The 27,075-nt window shown below is 41.6% G+C and overlaps 2 protein-coding genes across 4 annotated transcripts; one reads left to right on the top strand and one right to left on the bottom strand.

The window, feature by feature from the left end:
* Positions 1–520: 520 nt before the first annotated feature.
* Positions 521–10,719, top strand: nfkbiab (nuclear factor of kappa light polypeptide gene enhancer in B-cells inhibitor, alpha b). The gene is made up of 6 exons (XM_034195328.1): positions 521–933; positions 4,056–4,161; positions 4,536–4,746; positions 7,893–7,981; positions 8,126–8,386; positions 10,476–10,719. The coding sequence occupies exons 1-6, from the start codon at positions 710–712 to the stop codon at positions 10,509–10,511; spliced, it is 927 nt and encodes a 308-aa protein (XP_034051219.1). The 5' UTR covers positions 521–709; the 3' UTR covers positions 10,512–10,719.
* Positions 8,655–26,631, bottom strand: prorp (protein only RNase P catalytic subunit). 3 transcript variants are annotated; one of them, XR_004566781.1, is made up of 13 exons: positions 26,579–26,631; positions 25,717–26,130; positions 22,753–22,891; positions 22,378–22,612; positions 21,671–21,963; positions 20,887–20,934; positions 18,527–18,659; positions 17,862–17,978; positions 17,048–17,196; positions 11,214–11,409; positions 10,878–11,009; positions 10,723–10,800; positions 8,655–8,845 (listed from the first exon to the last, which is right to left on the bottom strand). XR_004566781.1 is itself a non-coding variant. In XM_034195326.1 (12 exons), the coding sequence occupies exons 2-11, from the start codon at positions 26,039–26,041 to the stop codon at positions 10,884–10,886; spliced, it is 1,761 nt and encodes a 586-aa protein (XP_034051217.1). In that variant the 5' UTR covers positions 26,042–26,130; positions 26,579–26,631; the 3' UTR covers positions 8,655–8,850; positions 10,878–10,883. The 3 variants fall into 3 exon arrangements, 2 of the variants coding, with proteins under 2 accessions (XP_034051217.1, XP_034051216.1); XM_034195326.1 differs by lacking the exon at positions 10,723–10,800 and having other exon boundaries at positions 8,655–8,850; XM_034195325.1 differs by lacking the exon at positions 10,723–10,800.
* Positions 26,632–27,075: the final 444 nt, after the last annotated feature.

The following is a 27,075-nucleotide window of genomic DNA, read 5'->3' as shown; positions in this document are numbered from 1 at the left end:
ACCTTGCCCAAGGGCCCTTAGTGATTTTTCGTTCAGGCTGGGATTTGAACCAAGGATCCTCTGTTATCAAGCCCAACAGCTTAACCACTAGACCATCACCTCCCCTAGTATGTCAAAATAATGCAGTGAAACAGGGTACCCTGTGAAACAGCGCCCCCAGTGGACAGTCAGGCAGTTACAGTTCTGGCTGGAGGTGAGATAAAACCGATAAAACAACCTTTCTGATTTGTGTCACCTGAATGAAGGCAGAGATTTTTCTGCTCTGCTTAAAATTGATTTCTAACATCTATGTTTTCCTGAACAATATGATGCGGATGGAAGGATTTTTTTTTACTTTAAAGTATAAAACTGTTCATGTGATCATACTGAGGACGAGAAACCACTGTGATCGTTCCCCTCCTCTGTTTTTGTCATTTATTTGTGAATTTCTTGGCTACTGTTTGTGGATTTGAACACATTCAAATTGCAAATTAAGAAGATACAAGCGTTTTGTTATTACTTTTCATTTGTACACATTTCTAACATTATTTTCTGTATCCTGGAGGTAGAGAAAAGTAACGTTTGTGTGGAATGTAATCGGATACATTGAGTAATCGGATTACTGAGTAGAAGTCTTGGGAAATTCCCCGCCCCCGTTGGTTAGCTCCGCCCCGCTGAAGACGACATTTGCAGCTCCGTTCCACCAAGCGCACCTTCGGGAAAGTCCACCATGGACCTGCAGCGGGGTGTCGTGTTCGACGACGGGGACCTTAAGGCCGATGAGTCGGTCCCGGTTCCGGAGGAGCGGCTGGACAGCGGCCTAGACTCACTGAAGGAGGAGGAGTACCGGGAGGTGGCGGCGGAGCTCCGGGAGCTCCAGCTGGGAGAAGAAAATCCGCAACGACCTGGAGAACCGCCCGATTGGCAGAACCAGGTCACCGAGGACGGAGACACGTGAGTCCTGAAGACAAAGAGCTATATTTGTGCGTTTTAGAGGAAAGTCGGATTGTTTAAGGCGAAGGCCGAGATCTGGTCGTGGAGGTAATCCGACCAGGATCAGGCCTAGTCTGGATCGTGGGATCAGGTGCTGACTGTGATGAGAACTTGGGTCCGATCAGATACTGTACAAAAGGGGATTATTCTGGTTTTGGAAAAAAAAAAAGAAAACGCTTTTATTCTGCTGTGGCCGCGGTGCATGCTGGGAAAGTCCCGCGCGCGCTGCCGCAGAGTCCTAACGGTGCGCGTGCCCGTGAAAACAAACAAAAAGTTTGTCAATAAAAATGCTCATTTAGCCAATTTAGCAACAGTTTTTTTTTTCTTTAGTCTTTACAAACAAACCAAAAACCAACAAGTGCTAAAGTTTTTGGGCCAGAAAGTGTTTGTGTTGAATCTCGGACACTAAAGGGTTTTTTTTTCCCCAGTGGCCCAAATGTAAACAGGTCAAAAGAATGTCGAAAAGAACAAAAGTCAAGTCAACAAGAAAGAAAACGTTAATTCAATTAATTTTTAAACATATTACATGTGCAGTACTGTGTTGTGTATGTAATATGTGTGTTTATGGGTTTGATTCCCCGTCAGTAGACCCTTTCTTGTTCCGGACCGGGCTGTACCCGATTATAACATTAACACCTACCTTGCAGTAAATTATAACCTTGAAATAATACATTTTTCTTTTAAACTGAATTTAAATTATAGTATATAAAAAAATTCCCCTCTGTTCTGAATTTGAAGATAATTGATGATATACTTTTTTGACACAGTGTGTTAATCTGAACTGTCTGAGGACGTTGAGCCGTCAAACATCCGTTGGGTCCAGTGATTTATGTAGAGTCTGTAACAGTGTCATAGTGAGGACATAATCCGGGTTCATTTCAGTATTACAAATAACATGTTCTTGTATTCTGAGTGTGTTTCTGCAGAGAATAAGATTCATATCGACACCTTAAGTTAATAAAATAATGAAAAAATAACAGTAAACAGTCATCATAATCAGCTTGTAGAGTCAGTAACTGATCATATGAATGTCCAGATATTCTCTCAGGTCATGGTACCGTGCTATGTCATAGGTTATCTTAAATTATAATAATGTAAACCTGTTTTCTTAAAAATTTGAATGGTCAGTTGTTTCTGATCTGTAAAGTCCATAAGAACGAAAAATGCAAACATGGTTATTTTAATAATAACTAACTTTTTTCCCCCACTGGCTGAAGGCCTGAAGGAGGATTATACCGTGGCAATTTCCGTCCATCTGTCTCTGTCCCTCCCTCCCAAAAAGGGTATAAGCATTCTGAAATCAACTCCTCACATTTTTTACGTGAAATTTTGTGAAACTTGGTACAAGTCCTTGTTATAGGTTGGTAATATACATATTATATTGTTCGAGTTGGGCCCATTTTACCAGAGTTAGAGCCCTTGATTAACAAATCTAGACTCCTTCAGTTTCACGGGTGGGTGCCTGCATTCTGAAATCCACTTCTCTCGTTTTTAGGAGGAATTTTGTGAAACTTGGTACAAGTCCTTGTTATAGGTTGGTAATACACATAGTGTAATGTAATACAAGATTAATACATTTTGGCAGAGTTATGGCCCTTCATTAATAAACCTAGATACTGCCAGTTTCATAAGTTGGAGTCTGCATTCTGAAATCAACTATCACATATCTTGAAATGTTATTTATCATGTTATTTACTGGTACCAAAACCATTTCCCAGTGGAGGATATTGTGCTCTCAGAGCACTCTTGTTAATTAAATTAGCAAAGAGAAATGTCACTGTAAGTGGATTTTGGTGGTTCAGTATAAAGGGAGGAGATCTGACCTTACAAATCTGCTGCTGCAGGGACGGATCCAGTGACTGGCTCGATGCCCCCCCCCCCCCAGATGGTGGACTGGGCACCTGCATGGACTCTCATCAATTGTTGTTGTGTTATGTTCTGTATTGTAAACCTTTTTGGTAGAATGGCCTAAGCAGTGGGTCACCCCTTTGAGTCTGGTCTGCTTGAGGTTTCTTCCTCAATCTCATCAGAGGGAGGTTTTGCTTACCACTGTCACCTGTGTGCTTGCTCTTGGGGTTGGTAAGGTTAGAGCTTACTTATGTGAAGCACCTTAAGGTAGCTTTGTTGTGATTTGGCGTCATATAAACTAAATAAATTGAAATCTTATTTGACCTCAGTCACTCACTGCATCATCTGGTCCAAACATGATCATACGTTGAGTTCGTAACGCTTATACCCTTTTTGGGACAACATCCATCCCAAAAAGGATATAAGTGTTGTGAAATCAATTCCTCTCACACTTTTAGTAGCAATTTCATGTAACTTGGTACAAATCCTTGTTATAGGTTGGTAATATGCATATTTTCATATTGTTCCAGTTGGGCTTATTTTACCAGAGTTATGAGCCTTGATTAACAAATCTAGACTCTGACAATTTCATGAGTTGGTGCATTTATTCTGAAATAAACTCTCACATTTTCAGTTGGACTTTCATGTACCTTAGTACAAATCTTTGTTATATGTTGATAATATGCATACTGTAATATTGTACAAGATTGACACATTTTGGCATAGTTATGGCCCTTGATTAACAAACCAGATGCTGCCAAGCACTTGTACCAAAGCAGCATTTGCCAGCGGGGTTTATTGTACACTCAGAGCACTCTTGTTATCTGGCGACACTTCATGACATTTTGAACCCATGTCCCTTATTTTACATTAGACATAAGTTGATCAATATGTGATGAACCTGAAAAATTGCCATCTTTGCAAAATTTGTGACCATTTGATCATGGCTAACCCGTAATTTTTATTTATTTATTTATTTTTGCTTCTAGTCTCAGTCATGTCATAAAGCCCATTACACGGATACAGCCATTTTCTGACAGGCTCATTTGGTTGCGGCCATATGAGAGTGAGAGCTGTCAACAAGCTGTATCTCAAGTGACTTTTTTTTTGTACTGTAAATATCATGTCTCAAGAGACGGTAAGCCATCCTGTTGGTTTGTTGTTGTCTGGAGTGTTGGATCTGTTGTTGTCAGTTTGATTGTGTTTGGGGATTAATTGGTTTTCTGTTTCTTCAGTTGGCTCCATCTGGCCATCATCCATGAGGCCAAAGACTGCATCAGAACCACCATAACCCAGTCCAGGAACACACAGTTCCTCAACAGACAGAACCACCAGAGACAGGTATGCTGTCTGTCCACATTAGTGTCTCACATTAAAAACAAAACAACAACAACAAAAAACAATTTGACACAGAACCTTCAAACTTCAGAACCCTGCTGGTTCCCATTATTTAAAGCCAAACTTGAAAACTGACATGGTTACTGGTTTGTTGATTAGCTGTTAGTAACTTTGCATTTCAGAATTATTTATTCTTTGTAGTTTTTCCATTTATAGTTCTACCTGATTTCTGTTTTTTTTTTTTTTTTTTTGTGGGCCTGTGTTTAACCTTTTTTCGCCATGTTGCTATGTGGCACGAAAGCCGTTGATGCAAGTCAAACTTGATTTCATGAAGTCTTTTGACTAAAACGTTCTCTCTGCTTGTGTGTCTGTCCCAGAGTCCTTTGCACCTGGCTGTGGTGACGAACCAGCCTGACGTGTGCCAGCAGCTACTGGCGGCAGGATGTGACCCCACACTGGTGGACTACAACGGAGACACTCCCCTTCACATTGCCTGTTACTATGGTAACCTGTTGTGTTTCTGCGTCCTCACACAAAACAGTCAGTCGGCCGATCTTAAAGCGGCGATGGCGGCCTACAACTACCGCGGTAAGACTGAGCTGTATTTTCACTGTCACCAAAGTCTTTACTTCGTGCTTCACTTTGTCCAGGTGCTGTTGTCTGCAGAAAAAGAATTCAGGCCTTAAAACCAATTAAGTCTTAATTTTAGCATTAACTCATCAGTTAGCCTGACTCAGCATCAGCCTTTCACATTAAAACTGTTTCCTGTGAGCTGATGTTAAAATACGTTCAGAACATTAGCGTAGCTGCAGAGCCATCCTGAAAAAACAGTGAAACAGAAACTAAGCATGTGCGAGTGTCTTCTTTACACTCGTCTGTTACTCGTTTGCTTCAGTATTTCTGTTGAAATTTAGTATTATTGAAATGTTGCACCATGTTAGCACTAATTAGCAGGTAGCCTGGTTTCATTAGCGCTACTGTTGGTGCAACATAATGCCAGTCACACATTTTAATACTCGCATCAACTACCACACAAAATGCAAAAATATTATTCAAACACCTGAACCTAAAGTTAGCCTGTTAGCTTTAGCATTGCTTGTTCAGTCGCTGTGTGATGGGGGTGTGTTTGAGTTTAATTCACCACTCTCTCTTGTCCAAAGAACACCCCACCTGTTTGGCCATTTATGGGTTAGTTAGGGTTTTGCACTGCCAAGATGGCAGCATTAGGATCTGCCTTATTTTGTCCAGTATGCAGCCAGTCCCCCCCCGCCCCGGTCTGGATTTGACGCAAGCTGCGATTGCTCCTTTTGTGAGTTTAAGCTCACTCATGGTACACTGAGCCCCAAACAGGAAATGCCAAATTTTGAGTCCACAGTGAAACAGGAAATGTCAAATGTCAAAACACTTCCTGGATTGACAGACAAGATCTCATGGAATCTTACGGGTATACAGTGGCAAGTTCACACTGAAGCAGGAAGTGCCACATTTTGAGTCCACAGTGGAAATGTCAAATGTTGAACACTTGCTGGCATGGGTGTAGCTGGGTTGCGGTGGACTTCCCTGAAATCTGATTGGACACCCCAGGTGCCACCCGGATGATTGACATGTCACAGCACCACACATCTGGTTGAAAAGAGCCATTTTGAAATCGGTGACACATATTGACTGCCAGGTCCATCCTGTACAGTAGTTGGTGCTGTGTTCCACAAAAAGCTTCTAATCCACCTTAGTAGAAGAAATATGTTTGAGCCAGTTTTGGATTTGAACACCGTCTGAACCACAGACCCCTAGTATTGGTGAGTAAAGAGCCATTTTCTAATGTCTAAAATGATCTTCCTTAAACTCAAACTGATAGCATATCTCTACAACGGTATAAATTTAATAAAAAAAAATAAAAATAAAATGTAGCATCCTGCTGGAGTGGTGTAGAGGAAGCTTTTCTTACAAAGAAGACCTGAAAGTTCAGCTAATTTGGCCATACTGAGCAGCCTTACTATGAAGTAGCTGAAAAGTTAGAATCTGAATTTTCATCAGCATATAAAAAATGCTTAATGTGGCAGGGGGTTGGGGTGTAGTTGAGGGGGGGTGTTAAGGTTAGAGTTTTAGCCATGCATATGCTTCCCAGAAGGATTTACTGAAAAAAAAATTTGAAGGACCTAAAATACATAGTGAGGACTCTTCTAGACATGTAAGATGCAAATAAAGGAAATGCTTAAAATGGCAGCAATTAAGAGGGCAGTAGTTGGGGGCTCTGGGAAGCAGAACATCTTTGCCATGATTATGCTCCCAGCATATTTACTGAAAATAAAGTGTGACGGACCTAAATGAGATGGTAAGGACTCTTTTTCCAGGCATGTGAGAATGCAAATAAAGAAAATGCTTAAAGTGGCAGGGGGTTAAGAGGACTGTAGTTGGGGTGTCTGGGGGGGCTTGGGCTCCCCAAAAGGTGAAGATCTTTAGCCATGCTAATGCTCTCCAGAAGCATTAAAAAAAAAAAGTCTGCAGGACCTGAATGACATGGTGAGATGCTGAAGAGCTGCGCTTGTTCATGTCCGCAACCAGTGTTGCCACAGTTACTTTGAAAAAGTAATCCAATTACTGATTACTCCTTGAAAAAGTAACTAAGTTAGATTACTAGTTACTTTTTTAGTTACTTTCCCCAGCTGCCGACAACAACCCATGTCAACATGACAATGATACCTGTTTTGCCAAAACTCACTTTATAGTCACCCTTTCTTGACTTCAATGAAAACAAATACTTGTTTTATAAAAAGTAAAATAAAGACCTCTTTCTTGACCTCATATTTAACTGTTGACAGCACTGTAACAGTAAAACTTGCAATTTCAAACCTACATTGTTTATAAATGTAACTATTAAATTCTAACATTTTTCTAACATTTAAATTCTCTAAACATTTTACTTGTCGAAATTATTATTTTAAACAGTATTAGTAGTTGTAGTACAAAACGGCTTCAAAACTGGACCTTTAATCTAGGGGTGTTGTGGGGGCACATCCTTCCCCCACGCCCCCATTCCATCTAGATTCGCCCCTGCTTTGGCGTTTGAGCACAAAGAATGGATAACATTTATTTATGCAGAAAACAGGACCAGATTTACAGGTAAGAAAGTTTTATTGAGTTTTCACATCATGTGGTCCTCAGAAAGAGAGTTTAGGTGCATTTGAGTGGAAAACAGTGTTAGTTGTTGACGCGTCGCGGAGGATCAGCTGTTTTTAACGAGACGATACGGAGCAGCTCAGCTCTAAATAAAGGAGGAAAAAAAGTATAAAAATGTCTTTGTAAAGCTCAGTGCAGGTATGCTGATCACCGCGCTTTAAGAGGTGAGGACGAGTCGAGCAGCTGCAAAAAAACGCGGATGAAAAGCTCACAGCCCGCTTAAAGTGGGACGTTCAGTCGAACCCCGACCTCCTGCCCATAGACCAAGTTTAATGCTACTGTCGACCCACAATGAAAAATAATAGTAACGCACAGTGACATGGAGAAGTAACTTTAATCTGATTACTGATTTGGAAAGATTAACGCGTTAGATTACTCGTTACTAAAAAAAGTGGTCAGATTAGAGTAACGTGTTACTAAGTAACGCGTTACCGGCATCACTGTCCGCAACACATATGTATTAGCAAATAACGTTACAAACAGTTGCACGCACACAGACCTCTTTACATCCAGTTTGTCACTTTTACTGAAACGTTGTTCCTGTTACTTGGCTGCAGGTCTGAACTGTCTCCATCTGGCCTCTGTCCACGGCTTCCTTTCACTGGTGGAGAATTTGGTGGTTCTCGGAGCCGACGTCAACGCACAGGTACACGCCGCACACCGTTCAGGAAGGTAGTGTGTTTTTTTTGTGGATTCAGGTGTGTTGGTCAGAGACCAATAGAGGGTGAGTTGGAAATCAAACTTGCAACCCTCTGATGCTGTGGTCATGTGTTGTCCTCCCGTCCTGTAGGAGCAGTGTAACGGTCGCAGTGCGTTGCACCTGGCTGTGGACCAGCAGAATCTCTCATTGGTTCAGCTCCTGCTGAAAAATGGAGCTGACCCAAACCATGTGACCTACGGAGGTCACTCTGCTTTCCATTTGACTTACGGCCGCCAGAATGTTGAAATCCAGAAAGAACTGTACCCGCTCACCAGGGCGGAGCTGAGGGAGCTGCCTGATAGCGAATCAGATGACACAGAGGAAGAAGAGGAGGCGGAGTCTGAAGAGGAGGTAACATTTAACGTAGAGCGGCGTTCAATCTCAAAATGTGTCACTGAAGTTTGAGGTTTGTTTTCTGGTTTGGTGGGCATGTCAGAGGCGATACCCAATCAGCACGCAAGTGTATGTAAACCCCGCCCCAATAAAAGATGGTCTGCAAACCCTGCAATCATTAAAAAGACCCAGTTTAAACAAACAAACAAAAAGGTGCATAAAGCTCATTTTTCTTTTGACGTAAACCGTTTCTACAGATGTCGCTGATTTAATCGTTGAGGTCAAATTTTACACATAAGATTTGAAAATACTTTCCTGAAAATGAAGCTTTTTTTTTTTTCCCCCTCTTTTTCTTTTTGGTTGTCTGTCAACAGCAGAGCAGGTCGTTCAGAGACTCAGGAGCCGGCCTGCAGACTTGGGTCCTGGCCTTGGCTGGGGGTGTAGATGTGAGGCATCAGTGTAGAACGCTTTGAGCATCTGCTCTGTGGAAAAACACAACAGAAACAACAAAGCTGAAGTTGTATTTCCTGTACGGCGGCTCTGCTGCAGCGTGAACTTGTCCAAAAACAGAAAAACCTAAAACTGCACCACTAATATCAAGCTAACCAGCTAATTGCCATGTATTAATAACACAGCTAATTAACGTGTAGCTAGCATGAAAACAATGATTTCCTATCAGTGTTCAAAGACATCAGAGGGGTTATGCCGCGTTCACACCGCATGACATGTGACACCACAAATTCACATCTCTTGCCTGGTGATGGACGCGCCACCATCGCCGGTGTGTTGCTCTGCTTTCGCTGCGAAAATTTGCCGCAATGCGCCATCAAATAGGAGGAGCTTCCATTCTGCCTGCCATCAAGTCAACATGCTGGACCTTGATCACACGGAGCGAGTTGCTGTGCTGTGTCAGTTGTTGTGGAAAGCTGACAAACGTCACCAGCGGCACCGTCCCTGGGTTCACAACATCTTCATGAGACGTTCCCAATTTGGGGAGTTAAATTATTTGCTGCAGGAGCTGCGTCTGGATGACGGCCACTTTCAGCGGTACTTCCACCTCTCCAGGACCCAGTTTGAGGACCTCCTGTCCCGTTCGCGCGCACATGTGAACAATTAAAAAATAAATAAATAAAAAATACTGCTGCTCGCTGTCTCCTCAAACTTTGTCATAATTGTGTTACATACCAGTCACCATTTGTTTTATTATACATGTGTGTAGTTAATAAAATTATCTTCACGGACGATTTGTTTGCGCTCACACGTGGGGGGTAAAAAAAAAAAAAAACTGGCTGCTGCCGCTGCTCCCTCTCCCCTCAAACTCTGTCATAATTGTGAAATAAAGGACAAAAGGGACATAAGTCCTGCTCACAGGCAGGCTGTCAGAGACAGGACATGTCCACATTAAGTATAAACTCCAGACATCTCCATGTCACTACATATCCAGACCTTGATTGGTCATCACGACGTGACAAGACGAAAAAGTTCAGATTTTTCAACTTGGGAAGGAGGGCAACGCGACGCGATATTACGCCACAAATGCGCCAATCACTCAAAATCGCTTAATTCGCGTCCATCACGTCGCATTGCATGGCTTGGACTTTTGTGGCGCCACAACACGTCCTTCCATAGGGATTACATGGCAACCTGTTGCCGCCGTCGCTTGCGTGTTGTCCGGTGTGAACGCGGCATTAGACTTTACTTGTGTGAAGCACCTTGCAGCAACTTTGTTGCAATTTGGCGCTATATAAATGAAGATAAATTGAAATCAGAGCTGATTTTGTGAGTGTGTAAATATATAAAACACCACTGCCACGTGTTTAGTGTGTAAACACAGTGATCAGAGGCATCAGAACACATTCACAAAGAGAGAATCCAAAATAAATGGTCCAGTTATTCCAACAAAAACCAACAGGTTGTTTCTGTTTATCTTAGAAGAAATCAAGACACAAACCAGAAAAAATATCTTTGCATATGTACGTTAACATGCACAAATTAAATGAGCTGATTTTGTTAAACTGAAATAAGGTGTCTTCAGTCACATTAAAATCCAGATTTGTGTTTATTAACGTGGTGACAGCAGGCTGACTGAAACTGTGTGTGTGTGTAGGTGTGTTATGATGACATCCAGTGGAACCGTCACTAGCCCACAAGGACGTCAGAGGCTGTGAGCTGATGGCGGCGTGGACGATGTGGCAGAGATTGAACAAGCCCCTGAGCCCCCTGCAGGTGGTGCCAGACGTGCTGTGGACTGTGTCCTGGCGTGTTGTATGATATGTAAATGCTGTGTATACTGAGATGTATTTTTTAATGGAAGCTGAATAGGCCAATTAAATTAAAGTGTGTCAAACGCTCACAGCATTCAGTTCATCTCCACAAAATCAACAACACGATGACGTATGATCCATTTGTCGAGCAGCTCGTCTTCCTGAAACCTGCCAAACACCAGCGTGGAATAATGAGGCGTGGAATAATGAGACGGCGAATCAGGAATAACAATCAGTAATCTGACCTGAGGTCAGTGTTTGGTGAGGCAGAGCCACTTCTCAGGCACTTCGTAGGTGCTCCGCCCATTCATGTTGTCATAGGGAATGTGCCACGAGCACCCAGATGTCTGCACAACGGTGTCATAGCTCGGGATCATCTGAAATACACAGCGTTCATCAGGTCCTTTTAGAGAATTCATTCAACATGCATTTCTACATTATTTCTAATTTTTCAAAAGACGTCTGGGGGACTTGAGCCTAGAGTCCATGTGCTTCTGTGCTCCACAGAAGCTGTTTACGTTCAACTGAACAGATAAAATCAAAACACAGTATGTGGGTCCCGGTCTGTCTGAGTTCAGTACCTGGAAGCGGATCATATCCTTGGACCTGTATTCGTCAAGGACCAGCTGGTGACCTCTCTGCCATTTGAAGAAGAGCTGCCTGCTGGTGGAGTCCGGAAGGCAGGCCTTGTGGTCCCTCATCAGGTCCCGACTCACAAACAGGCAGTGGTTCCCAGAATGCAGTGTGGCATAGAGCAGGAACGGGTCATCCTTTGAACTGACAGTTTAAGAAAAGGTGTGTTGGATTATTGTTTGTCCTGGCCCCACCCCTTTTATGTGTAGCTCGCCCAAACTGTGAGCAGGTTTGGTTAAAATGGTTCCACCCAGTCTCCATCAAAAGATCCAGATTTGAGGCCATGCCCAAAATTTTCAGCTCTGAATGTTCCACTCAGGACACACCCACATGATACCTGGTGAAGGACACACCCCCACTTAGAACAGCAGCCCAGAGCAATTTGGTCAAACGAACGAGGTACCAATATCCAAGGTCAGGATCTTGTACTATGTATTATACGACATGCAGAAATGAATGTCTGCTGGGGACCCCCTGCTGCGACTGACCCATATGACCCCAAATATGGGGTCAAAAAACTGAGCTGGATCAAACGAAGGAGGTACCACAAAATACCTGTAGTCTGAACCAGCATAGTACACAGTTATTGAAACGGCCCTTGCCAGACATTTTGTCCTCTGCAAGGGGGGTGCCAGACACCCATAAAGGGGGTCCCAAAATTTGGGCTCAGTTAAATATTCAAGGTACCCCATGAAACCACGTTTGTATGAATCTTCATTATGTACTAAATGTATAATGAGCAACACCAGACAAAATTTCTGCTGCATTGGCCCTGCCAGACACCCCCAAAAATGAACCCTTTTTCTGGTAATGGTAAAACTGGGCTAGATTAAACTTCAAAAGTACCACAAAAAAGCTGCACCAAACGAATATGTGTACCATAGAGTATTTACATTTACCTTTGCCAGACATTTTGTCCTCTGCATTGGGGGTGCCAGACCCCCCTAAAAGAGTCCCAAAATAAAGGCTTGGTTAAACATTGAAGGTATCGCATGAAACCAACTTCTGTTGCAAGGTTCTGTGTTGCATTGGCCACTCCAGACACCCCCAAAATTGAACCATTTTTTTTTCTGGTAATTGCTACCAACAGATGATACCACAACCCTTTGATACCTAATGGATGAAGTCCTTAGAATAGGTAATAGGTGGCAGCCTTTTTCTATAAAAAAGGTCACCATCTTGTTTCAAAACAATTAAACACCATCTTGTTTCAAAACAATGAACAAGTGATTGAAATTTCATTCCATTTCCCTTGTTATTCTCTTATGGCTTGAGGTAAGTAAAGCACATATGTATGTATGTAACTATAAATGATGATGATGAATACTTTATTGAGCAAGTTAAAAACATTTATACATTGCGCACATTCATCTTTGAAAATCCGTACATTACTCAAAGGGAGTAGAATGAAGTAAAACATATTTTCTACCCCCTTTCACGTTTTATTTTCGACTACGCAGACAAGAACAAAAAATAAAAAAAAATTTTGAGATCATATATACCTATATAAACACACACCTTGCATTATACATAACATGTATTTACATAAATACACTACCTCTATACACAAATACCCTTGCATACATCAATACACACACTAGATTCAATGAGATTTGACAATATAACACTTTTAACCCACATACATGTACCCATGGGCACCCAAGCCCATGCATGCATGCACGCACGCACATTTACCTATATTCGATTAAACTTGATGATATAATAATTCCCCCCCCCCCCCCCACACACACATGTATCATGGGTAACTCGTGTGCATTCATATTTCCCATACATTCGTCATGACCAAATAATATAACAGTTTAGATCCACAAACATGCACACCTGTATGTATATTAAGAATTATGTTATTCAGTTTCATATTTTTTAATATTTTGAATTGATGTACTGTAGTACATACTTTGATGTCCTCAGTTAGGTTATTCCATAAATCCACCCCATGTCTCGTTCGGCACATTTGTTTCATTGTTGTACGAGCACACTGTTTTTTTTTAAATTATATTTCCTTCTTAGATTGTAATCTCCCTCTCTTTCACTAAACAATTTTTGGAGGTTATCTGATAGTAAGTTTTGTTTCACTTTAAAAATAATTTGTAAAGTTTTAAATTCTGCAAGATCTCTAAATTTTAGTATTTTGGATTGTAAAAACAGTGTACTCGTATGATCTCTGAAGCCTACATTATGGATGATTCTTATTGCCCTTTTCTGTAACTTAAAAAGTGTGTCTACATTACTTTTATATGTATTACCCCATACCTCAATGCCATAGCTAATATATGTTAATATTAATGTACAATAAATAATATATAAGGCCTCCTGATCTAAGAAATGTTTGGCTTTCCCCATTATGGAAATACTTCTGGCCATTTTGGATTGTATGCAAGCAATGTGGGGTTTCCAGCACATCCTGTGATCGATTATTATTCCTAAAAATCTATGTTGGTTAACCCTTTCAATAGGAACCATGTCAATTTTAAGATTTACTTTTGTTTTCATTTCTCGGTTTCCAAAGAGCATTAATTTTGTCTTTGAAATATTAAGTGACAATTTATTACTATCAAACCAATTTTTTAATTTAATAATTTCTATTTGCATTTCGATCACAAGTTGTTCCAGGTTTTCCCCAGAACATACTATCGTTGTGTCATCAGCAAAGAGGATAAATTTCAGTTTTTCAGAGATGAATTGCAAGTCATTAATATAAATTAATGATGATCTCCACAAGGAACTCCATTAAAGAGTGATAAAATCCTGTACTGAAATGAAAGGAAATGTAGGTCAGTTAGCACTGTTTAATCCAATGGTGTAAGCATGTGGACAGGTAGGCTATCAGCACACATTTGCTTCGAGTCCAGTTCCAGGAGGAATGCACTGAAGACCAGGACAGGTTCATGAAGCCATTCAAAAGAAGGAAGGTCTTGAACTTTGCTCAGGAGAATGCAACTAAGAGGTGCCCGTCATCCAAAGTAAAACCAGCAGCTGACAGTCTTCGCGATGCCCTCACTGGATCAGACTTCACTACCTCATTCTACAGGAAAGGGAAGATCAAACCTCTACAAGTGGTGGAAAAGGACACAGGAGGTCACCTTATCCAGTTTTTCATTAGTCTGTCTCGTAGAGATGCCTCAGACCAAAGCCAAGCTGAGAAGTTTGTCTGTTCCTTGTACGGTATGAAGGATGCAGTGAAGAACGTCAATGAAGCTAGATATGTGAAGCTGTGCCAGATGACTGGGAAAGTAGACAAGGTAACCTTAATGGCTTATGACCATAGATATTTTTTTGGTATGCTAAAAGTACATATAAAAGATACTTTCAATATTTTTGCCACACATTCTTAATACCAGTATGTATTAATGAAAAAAACAGAGACGTTCTATTAGATATATCCACCATCCAACATAAGAATATGTTAAAACCTGAGTTCATCTTGAAGTGAATATTTTTCCATGGGGGAAAAAATTAAGTGTCTTTTACATTCCGTTTCAGGAAAATCCAAAGTCCAAGGTGAACAGAGTCAACTGTGCACTTCTACCTCCATGTGCAAAGACTGTCTACAAGAAACTACAACGAGCACACTATATAAGTATTCTCAGGGGAAATGTGGACACTGCAAATCCCGGTGATAGTTTGGACCCTCTGAAGTATGGCTGGAAAGAAGAACAAGGATGCTACACCCCTGATTGGTACACCAGCCCTACTATGCCAGATGATCTTTTAAAGGTGATTGAACAAGAAGATGACGATGTGTGTGAGGTTGAAATTGAGCTGGAAGTTGCTTGGCCAGAGGAGGAGTGAGATGATTCCAATACAGAAAATGGTTGGAGCGATGATTCTGGCAATGAGACTGATATGTAACTTTCTGCGTACTTTTTCTGCAGACAAAGCAGTGGACTGTTCATAATTTCATAATACCATTCCAAGTATTTTGTTTGAAGATGACATTTCATTTGATACAATATATGTACTTGCTTACTTTTTTTGGCTAAGGGCTCAATTTAACAATTAATAGCAAGGAGAAAGAGTCTAATTGTTTTGGTGTCTCAATGAGGGCTTGTGCAATGAAAAAAATTGTCATTTGCTTTGCATATTTTATAAATTGTGACTGTTGTTTCAAACTAGGCTCCAGGTCGTGTGTTTTAAGTCTGGCATAGCTCTTATTTCAGAACCCTTTTCAGGGGTTTAGTAATGGTTAATGTCACAGGAGCCAATCAGTGTGACGTATGTGTGTAGGATGTATAACCATTTGATAACCTTCAATGATTAATCTAACCATCAAATAGAAGCTGTGGGCTTATTTTAGTAGTGTCTGACAGGTCCAATGCAGAATTGTGTAGGGTATCCTATGTCTTAAAAAAATTCTGGCAAAGGTAAAATCTAAATATTGTATGATACAAATATTCATTTGGTGCAGCTTCTTTGTGGTACTTTTAAAGTTTAACCTAGCACAATTTTACAATTGCCAGCAGAAATTTTGTCTGGCATTGCTCATTATTCATACAAACTTGGTTTCATGTGGTACCTTGAATGTTTAACCGAGCCCAAATTTTGGGACCCTTTAAGGGATGTCTGGCACCCCCCTTGCAGAGGACAAAATGTCTGGCAAAGGTAAATTTAAATACTCTATGAGACACGTATTCATTTGGTGCAGCTTTTTGTGGTACTTGTGAAGTTTAATCTAGCCCTATTTTACCATTACCAGAAAAAGGGTTCATTTTGGGGGTGTCTGGCAGGGCCAATGCAGCAGAAATTTTGTCTGGCATTACTCATTATACATTTAGTACATAATGAAAATTCATGCAAACTTCATGTGGTACCTTGAATGTTTAACCGAGCCCAAATTTTGGGACCCTTTTAGGGGTGTCTGGCACCCCCCTTGCAGAGGACAAAATGTCTGGCAAGGGCTGTTTCAATAACTGTGTACTATGCTGGTTGAGAGTACATTGATATTTTGTGGTACCTCCTTCGTTTGATCCAGCGCATTTTTTGACCCTCTATTTGGGGTCCTAGGGGTCAGACGCAGCGGGGGGTCCCCGGCAGACATTCATTTCTGCATGTCATATAACACAAAGTACAAGATCCTGACCTCAGATATTGGTACCTTGTTCGTTTGACCAAAATGCTCTGGGCTGCCGGTCTAACTTCACCTGACTGCAGCAGGTAGATGAGCAGTTCTGTATTGTCTGCGAGAAGTTCCTCTCTACTTTTAAGATTAGGCTTAAAACTTTCCTTTTCGCTAAGGCTTATAGTTAGGGCTGGATCGGGTGACCCTGGACCATCCCTTGGTTATGTTGCTTTAGACGTAGACTGTGTTTCATAATTATTGTATGGCCTTGCCTTGCAATGTGGAGCGCCTTGGGGCAACTGTTTGTTGTGATTTGGCGCTATACAAGAAAAAAGTTGATTGATTGATTGTGGATGTGCTGACACGTGGTCCCGGCGTGGCTTCCTGGCCTGACATGTGCAAGTGTTCTGGTTCTACCACATCTTTCACCCTCATATGTAAATCTGTCCTACATTTGATTGTGTTACCATATTTATGGTGTCTGTTGTTCAAAAGGTTCTTGATTAGTTTTCGAGTTCTCTTCCTAATGATTCAACAGCCAGGCAACAGATGAAAATTACTTTCCGAGCACGTACCCAAGGCAACAGATCTGATGTGGACTGTCTGCTATCACTGAGTGTGATTGCAGTTTGCCACCAGCAGGGCAGCTTTCCCACAGCGTAAGTGCAGCATTAAAGACAGAGACCCGTAATGTGGACTCACATGTTGTCAGTGAAGAAGCAGTGGGCTTTTTGCTGGATCAGGTTCATGTTGCGCTTCTTCCAGTTTGAGGACGAACTCAACATGTGCTTCCGGCCGAGTACCAGGACATTCAAACCTTGGCTCTCCAGCTTCGACACCACCGCCAGCAACTGGACCAAAAACATGTGGTAGAATTATGACATCATCACAGCATCACCCAATCACAATAGATCTCAAAGTGCTGCTGTGCCTGTTAGTGTTTGTCAATGAGTGACATTCCTTTACACACAGCTTACAGAACCATCGGCCTGCTGCAACCAGGTGACGTGGGCATGTCCTTGGCTGGGTGACATGGGCGTGTCCTTGACCTTCAGCTGCTACAATCCTCAACACTGAGGCACCTGTGTGCTGGATCATGGCCAGAGAAACACACCACATGGACAAAATGTGGTGGCTGATGTTCCCTCACAGTGTCAGTGATCCTCCTCATCTGAGTCTCACTAAGTAACCATTCATTTGACACACTCATTCGCGCAGGACCCAAAGAGCCTCCACAGATACCTGGCACCAAAGACATCCAGTCCTCACCTTAGGTCAATTGGTAGAGTCTGATAATCAGACTCTGATCTTATGGCTCTTAAGTTTTTGACTTTCACCACATACAGACACTTCTGATATGTGAGTCCAGGAAGTCACTGAAAGCCTGGATCTTATTCTGGATCTAGGACTGACAAACCCAGACACTGATTCCTCACTCAGAATCTCTAGCATTTCAGATTCCACAAAACTCACAGCAACGTCCACGAAGTGAAGCTCCATGAACATGGATTCTTACCACGTCTGAAAAGGCGCGTTGGCTTACGACGCCGGCGGTGTTTCCAACGTTCAGTCCATCTATGACCACGTCAAACGTGGGCTTTGACTTCATAAACGCAGTGAAGTGGTTTAACTCCTGAAGAGACAGAAAGTGATTAAAGGATCATTAATCTTACAAACACTGCTGGACAAACTGGGGGTACTCTGATTTATTCTGAGCTGTCTTCATGAGACGACAGAGACAACTTCATCAGAAGAGCACACGGACCCCAAACAGGCTGTAAAATGACACACAGCTCTGATATGGACTTCCTCTGAACCCGTGTTTAGACCAGGACTGTGGATTTATTTATTTTTTCTGGATTTTGTTTGTTGTTTAATAGAAGAATGCTGGAAAAGACAAAGACCAGTTGCTGTCCGAAAATCAAATTAACATTTAATAAACAGAGGTCAACTTGGAACAGTCCCGAGTCAGTTCTGACTCAGAACCATTCCATGGATATGAAGAGGATCAGGCGGATCCTGTGTGAGCACGTATTCCAGTGGACACGCTAGCGCCTCTGAGCACATGCGGAGGATGAAAGTGACAAAATGTGAGCAGACAGAGACAGATGACAGAGGGATGAGGACAGACCTCCGCAGTTCTGACTGGATCCGTGACGTTGGACCCGTCGTGACCTTTACCTGTGGCGTGGTCTTGGTGAACACATCCTGCCCCTTGATGATGTCAGTCATGACTCGGTCTTTGAGCTTTTCATACTCGTCTGGTGTCAGCTGGATGGAGTCCAACGATGAGCCGCAGCACGTGCACAGTCCACTAAGCACGCAGACACACACACGCGCGCACATGAAAGCACATTGGGACACTAAGGTAAAAAAAAAAAAAATCACACGTGCACTGCGACATGCTGAAAGAGGAATTGGATGAATCGCGGGATTCAGCTGAGGGCTGTGGGCAGGAAAAATGCTTCAGAACTCAGAATCAGAGCTGCAGTGGATCACCATCAGCTGATGTTGGCAACACGTGCACAACAAAAGTGAACACGAACACACAGTAACATCTCATCAGAGTTCTGCCTAAAAAGTAAAGCTCAGCAATTCATTTTTTTATTTACATTTTTTAATTTAAAAAGCTCTAATCTTCCTTCATTTGCACCTGATTTTCTGGAGTTAAAGTTGCACCTTTTTCTGTTTTATCAGTTCTTTCATTTGAGATTTTGGTGCATTGTTGGGGTGGATTTTTATTATTTGAATTTATTTTGTTTAGTGCTTTAATTCCTGGGAAAGTCTGACATATAAATACAACCCCAATTCCAATGAAGTTGGGACATTGTGTAAATTGTAAATAAAAACAGAAAACAATGATTTGAAAATCTTCTTCAACCTATATTCAATTGAATACACCACAAAGACAAGATATTTAATGTTCAAACTGATAAACTTTGTTTTTGTGCAAATATTTGCTCATTTTGAAATTAATGCCTGCAACACATTTCAAAAAAGTTGGGACGGGGCAACAAAAAACTGCTGATGGATGCTCAAAGAACACCTAATTGGAAACAGGCGAGTGTCATGATTGGGTATAAAAGGAGCATCCCCAGAAGGCTCAGCTGTTCACAAGCAAAGATGGGGCGAGGATCACCACTTTGTGAACAACTGCATGAAAAAATAGTCCAACAGTTTAAGAACAATGTTTCTCAATGTTTAATTGCAAGGAATTTAGGGATTCCATCATCTACAGTCCACAATATAATCAGAAGATTCAGAGAATCTGGAGAACTTTCTACACATAAGCAGCAAGGCCGAAAACCAACATTGAATGCCTGTGGCCTTTGATCCATCAGGCGGCACTGCATTAAAAACCAACATCTTTGTGTAAAGAATCTTACCGCGTGGGCTCAGGAACACTTCAGAAAATCATTGTCAGTTAACACAGTTTGTCGCTACATATACAAGTGCAAGTTAAAACTCTACCATGCAAAGCAAAAGCCATACATCAACAACATCCAGAAACGCCGCCGCCTTCTCTGGGCCCGAGCTCATTTGAAATGGACAGACGCAAAGCAGAAAAGTGTGCTGTGGTCTGATGAGTCCACATTTCAAATTGTTTTTGGAAATCATGGACGTCGTGTCCTCTGGACAAAAGAGGAAAAAGACCATCCAGATTGTTACCAGCGCAAAGTTCAAAAGCCAGCATCTGTGATGGTATGGGGGTGTGTTAGTGCCCATGGCATGGACAACTTACACATCTGTGATGGCACCATCAATGCTGAAAGGTACATCCAGGTTTTGGAGCAACACATCGTGCCATCCAAGCAACGTCTTTTTCAGGGACGTCCCTGCTTATTTCAGCAAGACAATGCCAAGCCACATTCTGCACATGTTACAGCAGCGTGGCTTTGTAGTAAAAGAGTGCGGGTACTAGAATGGCCTGCCTGTAGTCCAGACCAGTCGCCCATTGAAAATGTGTGGCGCATTATGAAGTGCAAAATACGACAACGGAGACCCCGGACTGCTGAACAACTGAAGTCGTACATCAAGCAACAATGGGAAAGAATTCCACCTACAAAGCTTCAACAATTAGTGTCCTCAGTTCCCAAATGCTTATTGAGTGTTGTCAGAAGGAAAGGTGATCTAACACAGTGGCAAACATACCACTGTCCCAGCTTTTTTGAAATGTGTTGTAGGTATCCATTTCAAAATTAGCAAATATTTACACAAAAATAATAAAGTTTATCAGTTTGAACATTAAATATCTTGTCTTTGTAGTTATTACAATAATTATTGTTGTTATTAATTCATTTTTCAGTATACAAGTTGCAGAACCTCCCAAACTAGTTAAAATAAATACAACCCCAGTTCCCATGAAGTTGGGACGTTGTGTGAAATGATTTTCCAGCATGTTTATAGGAGGATAAGAACAGTAAAAATACTCACTTTATCTGGACAAAAACAAAATCATCAATAAAATAGAATAACCAATAAGATTAAGACTGCAAAGGGGATTTTTTTTTTTTAGGCAATAAAAGAAGTAGTGTGATTACTTTGGGGTGGCGGTGGTCCAACGTCCGGTCCATTTCTGCCCCGAGAGACTAAAACAGGGAAACGAAAAAGAGACAGAGAAAACAAGTTCAACTTTGAAACGGCTTTTCTGAAAGGAAAAATAACAGGAAACTCTCAAAGTACTTTAACGTACATATGTGTGTGTATGTGTGTGTGTGAGTGTGTGTGTGTGTTTGTACTGCTATCTTTGTGAGGATCATGGCGAGTGGAGGACCTGTTTAGTGGGGACCATTTTGGAAAGTGAGGACATTTAGACGGGTCCTCACAAGATTTTTTAACAAAAACACTTTCAGAGGCTGTAAAAATGCTCCTCTCAATGTGATTCTTGAAAATCTGAGGTGACAACTTGACTTAGAGAGACATCTACAGTTTAAATGCAGTATCAGTTTATTTCTAAGTATAGCAGAGGGTGGTCCTCACTTCCAATGGGCATTTTCCTGTACCTCACTTTGGTGCAGGAAGGGGTGTGTGTGTGTGTGTGTGTGTGTGTGTGGTGTTGCACAGAACGAGTTAATAATCCAAACTTCAAATGTGGTCAAACAAACTCTTTTTTACTTGACTAAAAATCTAACTTTGAACTGACACAGAAACCTGAAGCTCTCAGTGGATCTCAGATGGTTCAGCTGACATCTGGGTTTGTTCTGAAACCTGAAGGTGGACAGGTTTGGATCTCTAATGAGTCCCTCAGAGGTAAGAGGATCACAGGAGAATGTGTACGACCCGCTGGACATGACACCTCACATCTGATGTGGATTTGGCAAATACCTCTCAAACCAGGTCTTGATGGCCCAGGCCAGGCTGTGCTCAGGGTAGATGTAGTTCTCTCTCATGTAGAACAGAACCTTCAAGAGCCGGTCCTGTTGCTCCTCGTCACTCATGGCCTCCTCCCCTTGCGGAGTCTTCCCCGTGCCAGTAAAAAGGCTCTTCCATGTGTCCTGGACCGGGATCAGGTCCTTTTTCAGGAGTTCCTCATACAGAGTCCAGGCTGTGGTCACAGCACCGTGCAGCATCGCTGCTCTGATGATGTCATCATAGCTGTACGCTGATGAACAGAGCACCTGATGGATAACAGGAAGTCAGCTGATGAGATGTAAAGATAAACACAGGCTTCAGTCAAACATTACAAACGAGGGTCTCTGTGTTCTGATAACGTCTCAGTTTCTTCACATCAAGTACATGATTTTTTTTTTTTTTTTTAGGTGATCTTCAACTTATTTTATAAAGAAATATGTGACAAGGTTTCACAGTAATTTTCTTTGTGTTGCTTGGCAACAAAGCTGAAGGATTTTCTGAGGATCAAACGAGTCCTCAGGATGTCCCAAAGAGCAGCGGGTCCGGGTCCTGGACCAGGTTTGACTGACAATAAAGGGTCTCATTTTTAGAATTTTTAACACAGAGAAACTTGAGTTCTTTTAAAAATGTGTGTGTGTCTACTTCCTATCTAAGCAGCGACACACAGGATGTTTACACACTTTGTTTGTCTCATGGAGGATGCTGATGGCCTCCCGCCACCTCGCCGTGTAGCTGAATGACTTGATGAAGAATCTGGCGGCGGTTGTGTCCAGAGATGCGAAATTTGACCGCATGATGTCGTAGAGCTCCAACACCTCATTGTGGTGGCCACCGTTGGCGCACACTATCAGGTAACGTAGCAACAGCTCATAGGACAGCATGCCCGCTTCCATGGCAGCAAAACTAAGCAGGGACCTAAAAACAAACAAACAAACCCCACTCACCCTTCTGTAGAAAACGTTTTAGTTCTCACCGCATCCAGACTACGGATTTAAAGTGTGTGTATGTGTGTGTGGCATCTGATAAATTCAAACATGCGCTCGGCGTTCCCTCACTTGGCGATATCGAGATGTGCTCCTGAGATCATGAGAGTGATCATCATCTGGACTTCAAATCGCTCTGGATTGCTCAGTGATGCCTTCAGCTCACTCCACTCGGCGGTGGACAGCGCCCGCTCGGGAGGCTGCATCTTCTCTGTCAATCATCCACACAACAACCAATTAACACCTCGTTAACTACCCTGGCTTTCTATATCATGTCTTTTTTTCTTTTTATACACGTTTTGAAATTGAGCATCGATATTCAACATAAAAACATTGAACACATTAAAATATAAAAGCTAAGATGTTAAAACACAATTTTACACACTATAGTAAGTCCCTTCTGCTTCTCCCTTTTTTTTTCTTTTTTTCTTACTCAGGGTCACCGCAGCAGATCCGAGGTGGATCTGTATATTGATTTGGCACAAATTGTACACCGGATGCCCTTCCTGACGCAACTCTACGTTACATGTAGAATGGGCAGGAGTGGGTTTGAACAGGAAACGAACTTGTCGGTGCCCCATGATCCATTAATGTTTGTCAAATTTTATTCTGACAATTTTCATGGTCAAGGTCATGATGACAGTGGTCTTATGACATCTAGTGGTATCTAGTCTACGTAATAGCCTGCAAAAGCACACCGGGTCAAAGGTCACCTTTACACAAGCAATCTGTGTTCTTGCTCCAGACTGCATCTTTATTGTCAGTTGGAGCCACTGAACTTTGTGACGATAACAATGGATTCAATCTACACCAACAATCTAACAACTCCAAGCTGACCACACGAAGAAACATTTTACCTGCGACGGGTGAAAACATGTTTTGCATTAAACCACCTTCACCATTATGAAATTTGTCTTTAAATCAGCTTTTTGAGGGGCGGGATCATAGACCTTCAAGTCACATGTACATTTGGACTGTATAGAAAACACAAACTAAATAAAAACCCTGCAGTGATTCTAACATTTCCTTTGACTTCTGTTGTATTGCAGACAGCATGAACCCAAAAAGATATTTCATATTTTTTCCTGGTCAACTTCATTTCATTTTCATCCTGCAACACATTCCACAAATGTTTAGACACACTAAGGCATTTGTTGTTCCTTCTCACAACTTAAAAAGACATTTAGATATTAATGGCACCAAGTGATGAAGTGTGTCAGGTGTTATTTTGTCCCATTCTTCTTACAAACACATCTTAAGGTGTCCAACAGTATGGGGTCATCATTGTTGCATTTGTCATTTCAAAATTCTCCACACATTCTCTGTTGGGCACAGGTCAGGACTGCAGACAGGTCAGTCCAGTACCCGCCCCCTCTTCTTCTGCAGTCATGACTTTGTAATGTGTGCAGTATGTGGTTTTGCTTTGTCTTGCTGAAAAATACACGAACACCCCTGGAAAAGAAAATCAGTGTACTTTTCTGCATTAATGCTGCCATCACAGAAATGACCTTTGCCAAGGACACCGACACAAACCCAGACCATGACAGACCCTGGCTTTTGGACTTGTTGCTAATAATAGTCTGGATGGTCCTTTTCACCTATGGTCCAGAGCACATGGCATCCAATTCTTCCAAAAAACATCTGGAATACTGATTTTTCTGACCACAGTACATGGTTCCACTGTGTGATGGTCCAAACCAGATGCCTCTGAGTCGAGAGCAGGCAACGCTGCTTCTGGACAAGGTTAACATGAGATTTCTTTTTTGCAAAGTAAAATTTTAAGTGGACTTTGTAATTCTGTATTGTAGTGTTTGACAAAGGTTTCCTAAAGTAATCCCTTGCCCATGTGGTCAACTACTGATGAATGATGGTACTTGATGCAGTGCCGTCTGAAGGACCACAGATCATGGGTGTTCAGCTTCGGCTTGTAAACGTTTCCACACTGAAACTCCTGCAGATTCCTTGAATCACAATGATATTCTTCCAGTCTTTCTTTGAGGAACATTGTTTCTAAATATTTCAACCATTTTCTTACATTTGTTGACAAACTGGAGATCCTCTGCCCATCTTTGCTCCTCAAAGTCTCAGCCTTCTGTGGGTCCTGCTTTTCTACTCAATCATGATTATAATCAACTGTTTGAAATAACATTATTTAATTTTACTTGTTACTGATCCTAATTTTCCTCATCCCAACTTTTTTGGAATGTATTTAAGGCCTGAAATATCTTTTTGTGTTCATACTGTCTGCAGTGAAACAGAAGTAAAAGAATATAAATCGATGCTAAAATACCTTTGGCTGTATGAGAATAAAAATAGGAAACAGAATGTGAAGTTCTGATGTCTTAAAATAGGTCAAGATTAGCCATCTTTGAACCTGTCCAAGGTTTGTGTCACAAGAATGTTCCCTTTGAATTTGAAGACCTTGGTAGACTGGACGTATGCTGAGCACAGACAGATGGACATAAGGCCTTCACAATACCCAATGGCCATATTTTGGCCGCAGATAAAAATATAAGAATCACTGCAGATTTTTTTTTTAATTTGTATTTTCCATACAATCAAACTTTTTCTGATTCTGGGCTGGAGAGTGGATGAGTAAATTTCCATGATCCCTCCAGGATTCACTAAATCCTGAACAGGCCTTGAGGTCCATCAGGCTGCTGTTCAGCCTCAGATTCCACTACAGATGAGTCTACAACACCCCCGGACGGGACTCTAGTGCATCACAGGTGTCTGGTTCCCTGAGTAGAGTGAGCCGATGCAGATCAAGGGTCTTGTTGGTAGTCCAACTCCTGTCCCTCAGAGCCACCTGGTCTACCTGCAAGACTAATAAGGACAATTTCTCAGCTGGGATCAGTAACCTAACACTCCTATAACTGGAACTCTCCTTCGGTTTTCTAAAAATGGAATCAGTAAAGCTGATGCCGGTCCAGAGACCACATTCCTGATCTCTATGTGGGTCAGGGTGGATCTCTCACCCACTTCACAAAGCAGAGACATAAAAACATGTGTCTTTGAGGAAGATGGATGTCCCACCTGCTGTTCTGAGGCTAGATTTTGGGACTTGCTGGTCCTCGTCCTCCAGAGAGAGTCTCTTCACCTTGGCTGCCTTCCTCTTGGCTGTCCCAGCACTGAACACTGATCTGGTGGTAAATGCTTGCTGGAGACTTGACACGACACTTCTGTACTGGGTACCGTCTTGCGCTTCCTTGGCTTCGTGTGTGACGGGGCCGTGTTTGGTGCCACTGTGTCGTAGCATGTGAGACCGCGGCCATGAAGTCCACTGGGACCTGCTGAGGAACCCTGAGGGCCTCAGAGTCCTCAGACACACCCCGACTTTAAAAATCACTGTGCAGGACATGGTTTGCGCCGCAGGCTCCAGACGACATCACACTGACATCATCAGTCGGCGACACAAACTGACAACCTGCTGGAACCACCGGCTTTGACCTGAGGACCAAATAAAGACGAAAATACAGTCACAGGAAGTGCAAATAAAATTCATAAAATAAAAATCATAACACTCATCACTACGCATGGCTTTATGACATCACAAGTGTTTATAAACACACTTTGTTATAAAAGACACAAGACTTATACTTAGACTAAATTTATATTAATAAATGACCATTTAAATTTTTATAAAACTTAACATCTTAAAAACGACTGTGTGTCCGATTTAGTCCAAAACCAAACATTAAGTTGTCAAAGTTTTGTTCTTTTTGTTTAATTTAAATCAATTAATCGATTATTGACTATCATCAGCTGATCAAAGAATTAAAGCTGGAGATCAGCAGTGTTTATTTCTGTCATTGCAGCTCGATAACAGTCTTACATCTTAGTTAATTAAAACAATAACAACATTAATAATTATCACCACCTTTAATCATAAACTTACTACAGACACGAGAATAGAGTCGCAGAGCGTGAGGTCATCAAAGGGAGACAAACGCTTCTGTTTTTGTTCATGCACATTACCGCCACCTGTTGGAGGGTAGACTACAATTTCCTGTTCCCTGAAAAACTCCGATTTGAAAAAGTACTACTTAAAATCTAAAGAGTACCTTTTTTAATGTTGTCTGGGCCTGTTTTAAATTTTGGCAGGTCTCCAGTTAACATCTAAATTAATGATTTGTCTTTTTAAGAGTGTCCTGTTTATTTATACTTATTGATTTTATTTATTTTTACATAAACCGGTTTAACAGTTGGTTAAGAACGGCCAAAATGTAAATTTGCAAACAGCTGATGAAAAATGACATATAACCACATGAAAAGTAAGTAATTAAATAAATAATAATAAAAATATTTCAATCAACAAGATGTTTATCAAAGTCAGACGTGGTCACAGTTTTGTTATTGTCGTGGACATTCTAACTATTGCACTTTATTAAACAA

This window comes from Thalassophryne amazonica, chromosome 19, assembly GCF_902500255.1.
Source record: "Thalassophryne amazonica chromosome 19, fThaAma1.1, whole genome shotgun sequence".
Lineage (NCBI taxonomy): Eukaryota > Metazoa > Chordata > Actinopteri > Batrachoidiformes > Batrachoididae > Thalassophryne > Thalassophryne amazonica.
This window is presented reverse-complemented; position numbering and strand designations above follow the sequence as displayed.